Genomic DNA, 15,577 nt, shown 5'->3' on the forward strand with positions numbered 1-15,577 from the left:
CTTCTTGGATGTTTTCACTCAAAACAATGAGTATCTCAGCTCATTTTGTTATCAAAATAAAATATCAGCAACAATAAGTCACACCATTGCCACCCATCCCGGTGGAACTACATCTGTAGTTACACTGACAAATCTGTCAAGCAATTTACATAAACCCAAGAACCGTCCCAGGAAGCATCTCTTGATATATTTCGATGGGTTATGATTAACGGTGAAGGAAACCCCCCCGGAGAAAATATACAAAAACAAGTGGGTCCAACTTGAAGATGAGAGCGACGAAGAGACAGACATGTCAGTTGATGAAAACAGCGTGAGCCATGCTTCAACGGAGCAACTAAAAGGACTTGAAGAGTAGCTGGACCAATCCACAACACCCTAAACGGTTCACATTTTGACATGTCGGTAAATTTGATGGCTCTGGGGAGCTTCCCCAAAAGTCGGGCTTTCCGCCAGGATGGGCATGACATCTCTTGCAGATCCAGTAGTGCACTCGATTGCAATTAAAACGTACTTGACAGCCGGTCCCACCGGCTAGAGCATGGTGATACTTTGGCGGTTTTGTTTAGCTTCATGCAGCTGGACAAAAAGTGGTCACATTTTGAGTGATCAGGCCTTCGCCAAGGTGCACTAATTGCTGAAATAAACCAATGCAAATGGGGTGGCGGACATACACCGGAGAGAAAATTCATGCATTGCTTGATGTAGACGAACATTCCTTGGTCGAACAGAAACGAAACTGCGGTAGGCAGTCATGAAAATAATCACCCGAAAATGAGTTTCCAATAAAGCCAACACCATTCCCTTTCAGATCGAGGCAAGGGAAATTCAACAGTGGTGGGTAGTCATGGCCTGACGATGCAGGCCCTGATGTTCGGTCTGCATCCAATGTTTAACGTCCCCTCAGATTAGCGCCGCAGGGTCAAACCAGGCACCATCCGTGGCCTCAACAATGAGCAGCCTGGCGCTCGGGTTTAAACCGCTATGAGCATCGGGACTTCACCCTCCAAATGGGCGAACTCAGCGATCGCAGCCTGCGCAGAAGTGCCAAAAGAGGAAACTTGAAGCTGTGGAGCCGCGGCTATCGGAATCTAGATATTCCGTCCTACTTTACCTAAGGTTTAGCTGCTGCCTGTCAGCTGCGCAGTGTTATGTAGGCATTCAATGGAAGCTGAACTTGTCAATGGCGGCAGGGGAGACTGTTGCCATGCCGGAGTGGCTTACACTGTCACGAAAAAGCCAAAGGCTGCCGTGAAAGCCGTTCTTGAATTCCCGGCCAGTCATGGCTCGAAGCCGACGTGGCGCGCCGAGCTCATTTCGCTTGGTGTCATACCAGACTGCTTCAACGGTCGGAATGGCGCTCCATGACAATGCCTTCGCCGCAGATTTCACGTGTCTTGAGGATATGGGCCATTGATCGGAACACTTTATCCCATGATTATCTTAGCCTTCGGCGGTGGCTTGCGTGTGTATTTGATATTTGAGAGCCTGGATGATTCGCTCACAGAAACTCGCTTCGAGCCAGCATTCATCATGGACATCCATTTCAGATTATTTTCTAAATGCCTTGAGTGATACCACAGCAACCACCAAAGCCCCGTTAAGCAGCTGGAGCACATTCTGTTTGGTATATGATTTTCACAATGAGCAACCACTCAAACCCGTGAGTATGATAAATCACTTATTGCTGGATTAGTCTAATCTCCCCGCAGACCTCCAGATTACGCTGCTCTAAACGTAGGAAAACCCTTCCGGTATGATGCGGGAGAGAGCTTTGCCGCGCAAGATGTCCAGATCATTTTGATCGACTGCAAGAAATCGATGGTTCGAAAAGCGATACTCAGTTCGAAGAAAGAGTGCGGAGGTCCTATTCAGTTCGATCTTGGCCCAGTCGAATTTCATCAGTAACGGTTCATAGGTCATAACCACAACGACTCGAGTTCGACCAAGTGCCTTAGTCATTGGTTGCTTTCTGGCTTGTTCCCGTTTGAGCCACCAACGATGGGTTGCAATAAGTGCTAACGGCGCCGCTTGTCACTTCGAGGCCCTTGGATATTTTCTGAGTGTGTAATTCGGTAAACCCGAAAGAAATCATTCCAGCCTGATAGCACACCAGTGAACATCAGCAAATAAATAATCAGCATATTCTAATCTATGACCTCAGGGTCTTTCTGTGCATCCCGAAGTACTTTCCTCATTTCCGAACCCAAGCTTGAATTTGTCTTCTTCCATCGTCCGCCGTTTGGAAACACGACCCGCCGTAGCCTGTTGACCCATCGCGATAACGGCTGGTAGTATGGAGTGAAGTACTCATCCATGGTTGTAAGGAAATCCGATTCATCACTGATTAAACCTTTCTTCGCGCCGGCTAGATCTCTTGTATTCATGTAATTCCACTTTTCAAAATCCTCCACATGCCTTGCTCTTCCTGGGCCTTCATAGTGAACACAAATCCAGAAAAGAACCCAGAAGAATGACTCAAGATCATGCATGAATGAGTGCTTCTCCCCATACAGCACGCCAATTGCCATGAACGCCCTGGTGCCGGTCTTGCCTCGCGCTCCTGAGAACCCATCGCGCTCCACTCGAATGGCAAGGTCGAGGTCAATCAAGAAGGACCGCCATGAAGGATTGTCATCCTCTTCATTGACCAAAAGATTTCGCGGCGAAATATCACTCTGGATCAATCTGGCCTTGGAGTACAGGGATTCATAGCCTACAATGCAGCCTTCCATTCCAATAAGTAAAGCCACTCTTGAGCTGCTTTCATAGATTGGCTTCCCATAATCTTGAACAATGACGCGACGGTGCACTCGATTCGGTGGGCTACTGTCTGTGAGATGTTTTGTCAGAGAGCTGGACTGGGTACGCTTGCTGGGAGGGGGAGGTATTGTGTCCACACAATCGGAAGATCGTTTTCGGCTGATGGCGCTGCTTTGGCTGCCTCTGTTGGATGCACTGCCCCTCAGGGCCACCTGCAAGCTACCCCGCTTGGATTTTGACTTAGGGACCTGTAGGCCCTTTCGAATAGCCTGCACATTGTCGTCCTTGCCATCCACCTGGACAGTTTCGTGGAAATCATATCGAGCAATGCGCGTGGCTCCACTCTCCATTGCTTCTCGCAGCAGTTCCCCTTCCTCATGGCGCTCTGGATACTGCCAGGAGTCCTTGATCACCAGGGGGATCCGCGACTCGTCTGTTTCGCGATGCGCTTTCCAGCAGGTTGTGGCTCGGCCCGCGACACAATGTGCCCGCAGAATCACCTCATCAATCACCAGACGCTCCTTCTTGCCATCACGATCAATCTCGATGCAGCGTCGACCGTCCACGGTGACAATGGTCGGATCAAAGCCAAGCTGCGGTCGGTCCATGAAGAGGAATCCCAGGATCACCATGATGAACTGAAGGCCGTCCTTGTTGATGTCTGTCTCCTCCGAACCAATCCCGCCGCAACGGTCGAATTCCCAAACACGCAGGAGTGGTCCACACAGGGTGAACCCGAGGACGAATCGTCGGTCATCCTGTGCGGATAGCACCTCTCGAGCATACCTTGCCAGGTCGAGCCTTGCCCCAGAAGGGATATCATACTTTCGGTCATTCTTCAACTCCCCTGGCACCAGGATCTGAGACCACTCATACCTTTTGTCCGGTGTGGCATGCAGGTCGTCCACAAAACCTATGTCGAGTTTTCGCTTTGCAGTGGACCCGGCGATCGGCTTTGCAGGCTGAGCCAAAGGTCGGCGGGCGGCCTTTCGAGATGGATCGTGATCTTGTGCAAACTGTATAAGCTGGTCGATGATTTCATTCAGCCATTCTAGGACAGGCTTCTCGACCGCATTGTCAGGCCAGTCCTTCCATCCGCTCTCCTCGCGGTACAGAGGACTATCACCGGCCTTGCAGTTCTCGAACACGGCCTGCGCGATCGAGCTGAGTCCCTCAACATCATCAAAATACGCAGCATAAAACCCTGGAATGTCTCCGTGAAGGTCGCCTAACAGTTCCCCCGTCAAGACAGGGTCAATATCTCTTCGAAGCTCCGACGAGTTGGCAAGACTACTGGTGTTTCGCGAGCGGGGGGTTTGCAGGATTGGTAAAGACGGCCTGGGTGGAGGCGTGGATCTTTCAACCTGTGTGACAGTGGCGATGAGGTCAAAGACAGCTTTCCAGATGTCGGTGTCGGGTGCTTTTTGGAGGACAAGTTGGACAAGCGGTCGGTAGTGGTCATAGTGAAAATTGCCTTCAACGTGTCGAAATAGAGTAGCCAATTCGGACGCCACACTTCCATCTCTTGTCTTCGAACGAAGACCGAACGCAGCTTCCTGGCCCTGTAGAAAGTAAAGTAATCTTAAGACCGCTTGTTGACAGGCGTCAGACCGCGGTGGGCTTGGGTTCCTAAGGGCTTGGTCTGCTTCTTCGAGGCGGCGATGTAAATTGTGAGACGTATTTCTGAGCCGGCATTTTTCTATAATGGCGCAGTCGGCGGGGGAGAGTTCTGTCATATTGACATCAAATGAGCGATCGGATTTCGAAAATTGAAGAGACAATGAACGAAGTGAAGAAGCTTGGGAATAAGGTTCTGATCTAATGGGAAAACTTTGTTCCGGCGGGTCGCGTCCAGGCACAACAACTTTAAGTATTGGTACGGAGTACGGAGTACTCCACACAAGTTGAAAACCACGCATGCAAGACGGGGCTGCTACATTGTTGATCCTCGTCATTATAAAATCAAACAAGGTAACGACTAGTGAGGCAAAAGTTTAGGTGCTATGAAATATCATGATTAATGAACAAAGTTGCCGCGAGGCAAACATGAACCAATCAGAATGCGTCGTGCAATGTAGCCCTCCTGTGCTCACCTCTCACTTCCTCTTTCTTTGCTCTTCAAGATTACCATAACTTCCGATCCTCACATCGCTTTCTTCTCATGGGCAATCGACGCCAATTCCCCGATGTGCACTGGATCTGGAAAGGAGCCATCTCGTTCGTCTACGAAGTCCATCCCCGCATCGTGGTCAAAGTCCCTCAGCCCGGAGAGTTTGAGAGAGAGCAGTTTGATAAAGAGCTAAAGATCTATGAGATCTTCTCACAACGTCCGCCATGTCCTTCTATAATACAATGTTTCTACTACACGGACAAGGGCATCTTCCTCGAGTATATGAGAGGTGCGGCCCCTGTTGGCAGCTGACCGGTTTATCTATATACTAACGGCATCACTAGATGTGTCCCTTTCTTACAGGATACAAAACAATCAACTTCGGGACCTGCAAACCAGTGCTCTTATTAAAGTAAAAAAATTAGAGCCCCTACCTTTGCGGAAGGTATGGCTGAATGACCTTGCCCAAGCTGTTGCTTTCCTTGAATCGCTCAACCTTGCTCACGGCGACCTCCGGCCTGACAATATCCTCATTGACGGCGACTCGCTTAAACTGTCTGATTTTGACTGTACAGCTCAAATTGGGACAGATTTCGAAGCCTGTATACCTCCGTATGGAAGAGTGCTCAACAGCAGCGAAAGCGATCAAGGACCACGTGGAGGCGCCGGCTTCTTGGGCCCTCGAACAGAGCAGTTCGCTCTCGGTTCCTTGTACTACCTAATAAACTACGGCTTTGAGGTTTATGGAGATCGATGTCTTACTCCAGATAACCCCAAGGAGCATGGACCTAAGGTCGTGAAGTTACTGCAGAACATGGAATTTCCGACGCTAGATGGTGATCCGGTGATTGATGATATTATTGACAAGTGTTGGCATAATAAATATGCAACGGTTGCGGAATTGGCTGCACACACAGAGAGGCTCCTTGCTAATGAGACCAACGGGGAACGAACCAACGCCGAAGCTACTTCCAACAATGGATGGCGCATGGTTATAACCATCATTGATGGGCTGTGGTGGAGCCTTGGGGATTGGTGGGAGTTTGTACGACGGGGAGGCAGCAAAGAGTCAACCAATCGCACTGAATCCAAGGACGACCGCCGTGACAACGCGGATCATGACCTTCTACTAGAGGGTTTCTCCTCAGAGAAGGCTTTTTGCGAAGATTTGGTGAAGTGTAGACTTCTTGACCTACTTTCTTTGGGTGAACCTGAGCATCTTGGATTCAGTTTTGACTGGTACAGGCACCTTCATTGAGGTGGTAGAGAGCATACTATGGAGCATGTAGGGGCCATGAGTCTTGTTAGTGGCCTTAATTTTGCTTTAAAGAGTTCCCTATTCCTCCACCTTGTCCACCTCAGAGGCGATCATCTTGTTTGACATTTTGTGATTCCCCCTCCAGTCAAAGCAACACGCGTTCATTCAACAACTTGTAAGTTAAAACCAAATGGGAACATTGGGAGGATTTTGCCTTGCTCAGGACCTAGGCATAAGGCAGGCATCTCGTGGCGGAGAGTCTCTGTTAAGTGAGCCTTGAAAGTACCGGGTCAACCTTTGACCCAGGTCTTGGTGCACGTGACTTATTTCTTCACAAGATGATGACCTTATAGAACACCTAACCCCGGACAGTGTTCTTGGCCTAGCCATCATCAGACAAAATAGTCTATTCACCTAGAAAGGATGCCATGTCTCAAACTACAAGACAAGAGGGTAATTTCATGAAAGATACTCCCCTTAGAGCTTCTGCTTAATGTAATCAATCACCTAGTCGATCGGTTTTCCCAACGCGTACGCGTCTAGCATCCTCATCAGCAAATGTGGATTGGGATAACTTGGGGTTCCTTTTAGCTGGATGGCCGTTATGGAATCGGTTTTCTTTCACTTTCGTGCCTTTGGTTGGGTCGTGGGTAGGCATGTTGTTGAATTAAGGTTGATCTACATTGCATCTTTGATTCAGGGTTCCACACTTGATTCTCCCACATTGTTGACTGCACTTCTTGATATTGTTGATATTTTCTGATATTTATATTGGCAACTCCCGTCGCGTAACATCAACAAAGATTTACAACTACCTAAATCACTAGCTAAATGGATTTCTTCTTTTATGAAAACAAGAAAAATCTAACTGGTCTTTGATGGTGAGAAACAACATGAAAAGGTATCTTTAAATATTGGAATTCCTCAAGGATCACCTCTCTCTCCAATACTCTTCTCTATATATACTAGATTTCTCTTTAAGAATGATAATGATCCAGATCTGTGAGGATCATACTTCGCGGATCAGCGTGACAATGGATCTCTAGTAGGAATTGTATGTGGAAAGGAATACACAAGGTAAAAGTCTTATATTCTTCTAGCAACTGTGTATGACTGTAGACAAGATTGCCACTGGCCTCCTTTAAGAGGTTCGCACAGTGGCTGCCTTTTATGTGTGCTCGCAAGCATATGACTTAGCATCTCGTGAGCAGCTCTCAGCCCTTGTGAGTGTTGTTCATTCATGTAAGGAGTTTGCAGGCAATGTATGCTTTACATGTAAATTCTAAAGTCTATATTCAACAATGTTGTTGAGATATAAGAGAGCAAAAAGTTTAAATTTGTATGTACAGAGTATATTTTGGTGTCTCGCTCGGGGATGAATTATGTTAGGTGGAGCCATGGTAATTTAGTCTAACTAGGTTCTTGGCAAAGCAGGTGTACTGTACCTGTGTTGACTTGCTGAGATTGCATTTGAGGAGATAGTTTCCTCTCTGTCCTGAGTCTGAAACAATCACCAGAATATTAACAATGTGGCACACCATCAATGTGACAAGCAGGCTTATATTCTATGTCACCAATCGCATTACCATCATTCACCAGTCGCAGTTTTCTGCCAGCAATTTCGCTAAATGCTCCAGACCTTTCTTATCTATCTCGTCGAAGCCAGATGGTTGCGTGCAATCTATATCTATCAAAGCCAGCGTCTTCGGTGCGAGCCGTAAAATAGACACAGTCGGTTATCAGCCAGTAATTCCATAAAAGAAAAGAGGCCTTCTGCCGCAAGAGCAGAGCAAGGCTTGATCAATACTCACTTCTCCATCGACGACTATAGGCACAACAATTTCACTCCTGCTATCCGCATCGCACGCGATGTGTCCCTCCCACTCCAATACATCGGAGACAATCACCGTCTCCCGTTTCGACGCTGCGGTACCGCAGACCCCGCGTCCGAATGGTATCAACTGACACGCCGGTTTACCGTGGAACGGGCCAAGGAGAAGAATATTCTTCGCATCGCTTGCGGTGGAAACTCCCGATGATGGCGACTTATCTTTCCGGACGTAGAAACCAGCCCAATTCACGGCATTGGAGGGAGCGGGGAGACTTGCATAGGCGTGCCAGAGGAGGGAAGAGACACTTGCAAGGTTGCTTGGAAAATAAGCTTTCCAAATCCCACAAGTCATTGAAAACTGGAAATCAATAGTTTTATGCGTTTCCTCACCTCACCTAGGACGAAATATTTTATTAGGACGAAGTCAGCATAGGATATCTTTATCGTACAAAAGCGTTCCGAATTTCAATTGAGATCCAATTGTTTGCCGAACAGAAAGTGGAGTATATGTACCCAGTTCCGCTGTCCCTCAGTCAGGCCTTGCGCTTGCTGGAGAACCTGAGCATAGACCTCCGCCTTCGAAAGCCCCGGTTCGAAGTAGGACGAATCGGCATGAGGCTACTCCGGAAGGGACCACATGAAACGATCAGTATGGGATTCTCGGATGATGAGAGATCTAGAGCTATCGCACCATCTTTATTGACCGGATACTTTTTCAATTGAAATCAGTACATCAAGCCTTACTCTGCGGGATGGCGTCGAAATTGTTTGCCACGCGATAACGTCGGAGTCACGTGCCACGATGGCTGATTTGCCCCACATGTTATCCGGAATTAGAGTTACTCCGTGCCGACCGTTTAACCGGGCGGTTACCGAACCAACTGCGGAGTAGCCGACCCTCCCCCAGCAAAAGATGAAAAAAGAAAAACCCCGAGCTAAAACCATGTCAAAGCTTCTCTGCACCGGTCATCCGATATTAGGACCAATATCCTCTGTCAGCATGCCGGGGCACTGCCGCTGTTCCGCCGCCAGGCCTCGCGTGCGAGCCCCACCCATATTTCTCGTCATAACTCCACCAACCCGTTCATCCCAAGGAGACGGGCGCGTTGGGGCGAGTGGGTTCTTTGTGGGGGTAGCTCCGAGGAATTTTACATAAATCAGCGTTGGACCCTTTGCGGTGCAACTTTCTCATCGTTATTCCAGTTCTTTTGTTGTCGATTACAGTGGGAATTGGCCGAACCTCTGCCAATATGCGCTTTTTCCCTGGATTACCTTTGCTCCTGTTCAGCACAGGTAGTGTTGCAAGGAATATAGTCTTTCCTCCAATCCACGAGGTGACAGGGCAGGCATCTCTCAGCAATGACGGTGTAGCTGATGATATCGATATTGTGACTGGGAGCCAGTTTTCCGGGCTATCAACGTTCGCTCATGTCCCATATGTGAACTGCTTCATAGATGGCGAGGCAGAGAAAGAAAAATATGATATTGCCATACTGGGAGCTCCATTCGACACGGTATGGTGCATTTCCTAAGTCACAACCCGTCTGATATGAAAGTCAAATCCGTTGACGATCCAATCAGGCTGTAACTGCTCGGCCAGGAGCAAGATACGGACCTGGAGGTATCCGCCGGGGCTCAGCGAGAATGAGAGCGGGTTCCGCCTGGAGCGTGTATAGTGGAGTAAATAACCTCCGTAGCTGGGCAAAGATCGTTGACTGTGGCGATGCGCCGCTCACATTTTTGGACAATACTATCGCGTTGAAGCAACTTGATAAAGCTCACAAGGTAATCCCTCTTGACCAGCTCCCTGGAGATACCCATACTCACTCCATCTAGGTCGTCTCATCACGGATAGCAAACACAACAGATGTTTCCTCTGTTCCAAGAATCATTACCCTTGGAGGTGACCACACAACAACTCTTTCCGCATTACGGTCGACATACGAGAAATGGGGACCGGTGTCTGTCGTTCATTTCGATAGCCACATCGGTATGTTAGTTATCTGTAAAACCTAGGCTAATTGATTCAAACAACTTTGCTAACTTGTTCATTCAGACACTTGGGATCCGGAGGTCTTAGGTATGGCATATTAAACCCTTTATGTGCATCAAATCGCTGATCATTGTCCAATTTATTTGGATCAGGGGGTGGAGTTTCTAGCTACGCGTAGGTCTCAGTTCTCTGCTTGTCTATAGTTGACAATGACTAATTCAGCGCAGGGGCGTAAACCACGGCACCTTCTTACATATTGCCCATGAAGAAGTAAGCATGTGCATTGCCATCGCAGGTATAGCAAACTTACACTCATGCTAGGGACTTGTTCAAAATAACTCAATTCACGTCGGCATTCGTGCTCCCCTCGTCCGAGAAAAAGGCGATCTTCGAAATGATGTCCGCTGCGGTTTTGACATCGTTACCGCCCGCGACATAGATATGATCGGCGCATCGGGGATCATTGAAAAGATCAAGAACCGTGTTGGGTCAGACAATGTGTATATCAGCGTTGATATTGACGTCCTTGATCCCGCCTTCGCACCAGGTAAGCATGGCCATTCTCCAATTTCCGTTGTGCGCTTTAAGTCATTCCGACTAATCCGACTCAACAGCAACTGGCACTGCTGAACCCGGTGGTTTCTCCACCCGAGAGCTGCTCACTATTCTGGATGGCCTAAGCGGGCTTCGCGTCATTGGTGGAGATGTAGTGGAAGTCGCTCCCGTTTATGACACAACAGGCGAGACGACGGTGCTTGCGGCGGCCGAAGTTGCTAACTCCTTATTGGGGCTCATGATCGCGAAGCCTGTCCCTAATGAACGGAAATAAAGAGGTCAGATTATTGAAAAATTTCGCAGATTCAGAATTCCAAATCTTCCGCCGATATACTCGTGTCATGAGACAACCACTGGGTTTTCATGAGTACCCCCTCCGCCCCGGAATAGATATCGTGTCAATGTTTAAAACCTTTGTAGTTCTTTAGTGCCAGTTTACAATATCCCCGTTCCAACCACAGATGTCGGATATACATATACCTTGCACCAAATTTACAGAGCTGAGGCCTAAACCTTGTGTCTTGAGATTGCTGGTGCATTTGAATTTTGGGTAAATTTCTCTTGAACAAAACTTTATACGCTCCAGTCGCCCAGCTACTCTGCAGCCTCAGGAGTGGCACTATAAATTCAATGAATTACATATTGGACCAAGATATTGTCAGGAAAACATCATCGTTCCAATGCTAGGGTTATCCTGAAGAGACTCCCTGGTACTTTCATCCATGCTCATGTCATTGAATTGCTTCCTAAAACCACATTTGCAGTCAAGCTGTTAACCACGACGATGACTGCGGTCATCTTCCATGATTTGTTTGGGAAGAAGCTTGCAAAGCGAGGCTTATTCAGATGATACTATGCCTGACTGCGGTCATGTCTTCCTTGCTCCTCACTGTGATTGAGAGCCATCTCTTGTCCTACAATTGCTCGGTGTGTCAGGCTGATCCCGATCCCCTCTCACCCCTCCCCCCCCCCAAAAAAAAAAAAAAAAAAAAAAAAAAAAAAAAAAAAAAAAAAAAAAAAAAATGAATGTGTAGCAATGCTGCCAGAGTCATTGGGGGAGCACTAGACTTCATGTCGTCATCGGAGGCAGCTCGAGCCTTCGAAGGGATGGTCCAGAATCACCGCGTTGAAGCAATGTAACTAACAGTTGACACTGGTTCTTTGTTTACATTGAAAATGACCCCAACAGTGGAGTGGATACAAACAGAATAAAGGTCTGGGTGCGAACATCAGGGTTTTGTTGTGCCCTTAAATCTGTGGTACTATACGGAGTACAATGCAGTAGGGACAAAGATTCTAGCTTGAACTAGGGAGGCAAGTGTGCTTAGGATACTTTCCTTTCAGCCAATTCCCGGAGTATATACTCCAATACTGCTGTTTGATGATAGCAATAGCAAAATTCCTGAGGAGAAGAAGTTATTCGTGAATCAGTTGACGCAAGCCTTAGTGGCCAGGCCGACGCGACGGTTCGCACCAACATTATATATTTTGTGCAGCCTGCAGCCAGCTTTTGGGAACATGTGAGTACTCTGTATATAAAACGAGTCTGCGGCGTTAGCAGAAAGAGCTTTTTTCTCAACATTCCATCACTCATGTTTAGAGACTATGAACTAAACAAGCAGGGACCCCCTTTACTGATATGTATTCGGGCTGACGATGCAAAAGTGGCTAACCCTCAGAGAGCACAGATTTACAATAATATCAGATTCCTTCTACTCGAGAACGAAATGCGGTGGACTACCTATGCGTTTTACTCTTTCATTCTGGCATCGATGTGTCTGGTCGAGCCAGCATGCCTACCAGACCCATCATTTAGTATCCCCAGGGTGAACCCTACAGTGCTCCCCAGATCAGAGCTAGCGGCTGGTCCTCTTGAGAAAAAGCGCTGCCGCTCCTGCATCAAGAGGTGTTGTCCCGACGAAACACCGGTCTGCTGCTTGGACACTGGCCATTGCTGCTCGAGCCGTTCTGCTTGCCATATCCCATCCATAGGATGCACTAAGTTCACATTTCATTTTCAGTTTCCGGGCTCAGTATGATGCGGAAATTGCTGGGATACCCTTACATAGTCCTCTACAATGAGTTTCGGGCTTTGTTTGATGGAGGATTACTTCCGATTCTCTTGTTGATTTTATCAGGGGCATATCGTAACTAACGAGCAGTATATCCTTTCGTTATTCGCATTCGCATATATGTCATTACCCTGAGATCAAATTCAATAGGATTGCGCTTGCAGGACTATGCTTGCTTTTACAGTAGCTCTTGCGGGAATTTATCCAGGGCACCAGTAAACTCTGTTTTCTCCGCAGAGTCGTCTCAGCACAATTTGCTTCGAGGCCTTGAACTCAGCTGGCGAAGGCACATTAACAAGTTTGGGAGAAACAAGAGCCCTCCCAGTCGTAAGTCTACAGGTTTAGCACTGAACTTAGCCGGTTCCCTGAAAGGTTGGTGGCCTTCAAAGAGACAAAAATCGATTGGCCATCGATCCAACGCCCTTTTAACACCGACCCCCACACGATGGGAATGTACATACATGCCGAAGCTTGCAACATCGAGCAAATGGAAAAGCGAGATCTTTGGACAAAACCGGTACGCCACGAGGCAGTTATGATGCTGTATCCAGCGCGCGATCATATCGAAAATGCAGCATATCATTCTCATTGTAATTGCATAGAAACCAATATTAACCTTCTTTTCGAATTATTTCTGAGAATCCATTCCGATCATATCAACCCATGTCCATAAGCCGCCTAGATAGAAGAAAAGCATATGAAAATTGACAAAATTTATAGCCGTCAAGTTGGAGTTAACGGGCAACGGCAGAAGGCTTAATTATTTTCTTGACCTTCTTCTCCACATCGTCCCAATCTCGGGTATCAACGCGCTCGATGTTGGTGCTGAAGTATTTCTGGATATCCTGGAGCATTTGCCATTCCTCCTGGTTAGAAACGAATGACACGGCCACACCAACGCGTCCGAAGCGGCCAGTACGTCCGATGCGGTGAAGGTAGGTTTGTGCATCCGCCATGCGGCGAGCTGCCCCAGGAAGGTGTAGTTCCGGAATATCCTATAATTAGCGGAGATCGTTAGCATATGCGCCGCGATCTGGGTGATTGGCGGAGACATACATAGTTGATAACCATTGAAACAGTGGACACGTCAATTCCTCGAGCTAAAACATTGGTCGTTATGAGGACCTTCGCTGTGCCATTGCGGAAGCGATCGATGATTTCATCGCGCTTTTGTCCTTCGATACCACCGGTCAAAGAAACTACTGTATGACCTTCTGCCACCATACGTCGCTCGATCTCCGCAGCTGAAGCACGTGTCTACAAAACAGTTAGACATGCAAGAAGCCATAGGCTGAATGGCAGAGGCAAAATACCTTGACAAAAATGATAGAAGATCCAATTGTAAGCAGTCCATAGAACTTAACCAAAATTTCATACTTATGCTCATCTGATTCACAATCCAAGTAGAGTTGTTTAATGCCTTCAACGGTAAGTTCCTCGTGTTTAAGCGTCAGTTGGTTTGAATTCGGCGCGAATTTATGTGCATACCGAACAACAAAGTCAGGGAAGGTTGCGGAAAACAGGACGACCTGAATTGTTCTTGGCAGCAAACTGTGAAAGGTTAGATTATTCCAGAATCTAAATAAATATAGAGTGTAGGTACCTTTTCACTCTAATGCATTGATCACCAAGACCTTGCTGATCCAACATATTGTCTGCCTCATCCAAGACCAAAACTCTGAGATGCTGTGTGTTGAATAGTCTCTTCTTAATGAGGTCTTGAACAGTTCCAGGCGTGCCAACGACTATGGATGCTTCGACCCTTTGATTGCGATTCATTTCCATGGGAACAGCGGTCGCCACAAAGAGTCCTTCGACAAATGTTCCCATTGCTTGAATGACTCCAACAATTTGTCTTGCCAGTTCTCGACTCGGTGCAAGAACTAAGGCTTGGGGGGATTTCTGCTTCTCCGGGGTCAACTCGAGGCGACTAAGGATATTCAAAACGAACGCTGCTGTCTTTCCGGTACCAGATTGCGATTGGGCGATCATGTTTGTCGGAGGGTTTGCCATGAGAAGCGGTAAGGCTCTCTCCTGAATCTTGGAAGGACGACGGAAGTTCATCTTGGACAGCCCCATTTGAATAGGTTCCGCTCTAAAAGGAGCGAAAATATGTCAGCTCCTATGAAACATCGCGGGTATAAACACGATGCTGCCTTACAGGCCTAGCTCCTCAAACGACTTGATGGAATAGAGGGGGTTATTCGGATCCGCTTGCAAATCGCTCAGCTTGACATTGACGTCAAATTCGGAATCCTGTAATTCAGAGCCACGCTGATCCTCTGAAGCTCCGTCCACTTGTGGGATCGAAGGGCCTTTTCCGGAATCATCCTCAGCGGCCGGCTTCTCTGCCTCTAGGAGTACTGTTAACTTGGCTTCTTGATGTGTTATAAAAAAAAAAAAAAAAAAAAAAAAAAAAGGCTCTTTCTCTCAATTATGCATACCGGTAGAAGGTGGGTTGGCATCGCCCTCTGGTCTGGAGATCCGAGCTGCAAGTGGCCCGCCAGCTGGTACACTGGGTGTTTCTGTTGTGTTTTCAGACGCCATACTGGCGTGAACAAGCGGAGTTTGACCTGATTCGTTGGTAAGTATTGAAACTCGCAGACAACCAAATAACAAGAATGGGAAGTGGCCCAGAAAATCTGCCCGGGGAGGCTCACAAATATGAAGATAGAGGAGGATGGGGGGACGACCCTGTCAGTATGATTGGAGTACAGTACGGATTCACACAGAGAAAGGGAAGAAATTAGGCTAAAGGAAGAGTTTTCACAGGGAGGACGCGTGGCACAAAAGAATTAAACAAGAGCAGAAGAGAATCCTGCCTCTACTGCTGCCAGTGTTCACTGGTCTGCACGGATTTTGCTCTGCTCTGCACTGTCACGCCCACCTTCACATTCTCCCCGCGATACCTTGCTGAGTCACCAATCATCTGAATTAAGTAAGCAAAGGCTAGTCTTGATACAGTTAATCAGGGAATTCCGCGTCTTACCGTTTATGG

At 47.6% G+C, this 15,577-nt stretch overlaps 6 protein-coding genes across 6 annotated transcripts; 3 read left to right on the plus strand and 3 right to left on the minus strand.

Annotated features, from left to right (window-relative positions):
• Positions 1-1,184: 1,184 nt before the first annotated feature.
• Positions 1,185-4,496, minus strand: D8B26_005049 (uncharacterized protein; the record flags this gene model as incomplete). The annotated part of the gene is made up of 2 exons (XM_066124694.1): positions 1,185-2,830; positions 2,900-4,496. The coding sequence occupies 2 exons, from the start codon at positions 4,494-4,496 to the stop codon at positions 2,145-2,147; spliced, it is 2,283 nt and encodes a 760-aa protein (XP_065980774.1). The 3' UTR covers positions 1,185-2,144.
• D8B26_005048 (uncharacterized protein) lies at positions 1,641-1,905 on the plus strand (the record flags this gene model as incomplete). Its single annotated transcript, XM_066124693.1, has 2 exons — positions 1,641-1,660; positions 1,710-1,905. The coding sequence occupies 2 exons, from the start codon at positions 1,641-1,643 to the stop codon at positions 1,903-1,905; spliced, it is 216 nt and encodes a 71-aa protein (XP_065980775.1).
• A 425-nt stretch (positions 4,497-4,921) lies between the features above and the next one.
• Positions 4,922-6,285, plus strand: D8B26_005050 (uncharacterized protein; the record flags this gene model as incomplete). The annotated part of the gene is made up of 2 exons (XM_066124695.1): positions 4,922-5,159; positions 5,215-6,285. 2 exons carry the CDS (start codon positions 4,922-4,924, stop codon positions 6,126-6,128), a joined length of 1,152 nt encoding a protein of 383 aa, XP_065980776.1. The 3' UTR covers positions 6,129-6,285.
• A 1,186-nt stretch (positions 6,286-7,471) lies between these two features.
• Positions 7,472-8,703, minus strand: D8B26_005051 (uncharacterized protein). The gene is made up of 4 exons (XM_066124696.1): positions 8,651-8,703; positions 8,473-8,577; positions 7,940-8,354; positions 7,472-7,831 (listed from the first exon to the last, which is right to left on the minus strand). The coding sequence occupies exons 3-4, from the start codon at positions 8,309-8,311 to the stop codon at positions 7,721-7,723; spliced, it is 483 nt and encodes a 160-aa protein (XP_065980777.1). The 5' UTR covers positions 8,312-8,354; positions 8,473-8,577; positions 8,651-8,703; the 3' UTR covers positions 7,472-7,720.
• A 322-nt stretch (positions 8,704-9,025) lies between these two features.
• D8B26_005052 (uncharacterized protein) lies at positions 9,026-10,992 on the plus strand. Its single transcript, XM_003066703.2, has 8 exons — positions 9,026-9,473; positions 9,541-9,744; positions 9,796-9,949; positions 10,016-10,039; positions 10,105-10,126; positions 10,180-10,222; positions 10,274-10,499; positions 10,567-10,992. The coding sequence occupies exons 1-8, from the start codon at positions 9,210-9,212 to the stop codon at positions 10,779-10,781; spliced, it is 1,152 nt and encodes a 383-aa protein (XP_003066749.1). The 5' UTR covers positions 9,026-9,209; the 3' UTR covers positions 10,782-10,992.
• Positions 10,993-12,934: 1,942 nt separating this feature from the next.
• On the minus strand, positions 12,935-15,483 carry DBP5 (RNA helicase required for poly(A+) mRNA export). The gene is made up of 7 exons (XM_003066702.2): positions 15,240-15,483; positions 15,024-15,152; positions 14,741-14,933; positions 14,183-14,674; positions 13,893-14,130; positions 13,636-13,836; positions 12,935-13,574 (listed from the first exon to the last, which is right to left on the minus strand). Exons 2-7 carry the CDS (start codon positions 15,124-15,126, stop codon positions 13,314-13,316), a joined length of 1,488 nt encoding a protein of 495 aa, XP_003066748.1. The 5' UTR covers positions 15,127-15,152; positions 15,240-15,483; the 3' UTR covers positions 12,935-13,313.
• Positions 15,484-15,577: the final 94 nt, after the last annotated feature.

This window comes from Coccidioides posadasii, chromosome 3 (genome assembly GCF_018416015.2).
Source record: "Coccidioides posadasii str. Silveira chromosome 3, complete sequence".
Taxonomy (NCBI): domain Eukaryota; kingdom Fungi; phylum Ascomycota; class Eurotiomycetes; order Onygenales; family Onygenaceae; genus Coccidioides; species Coccidioides posadasii.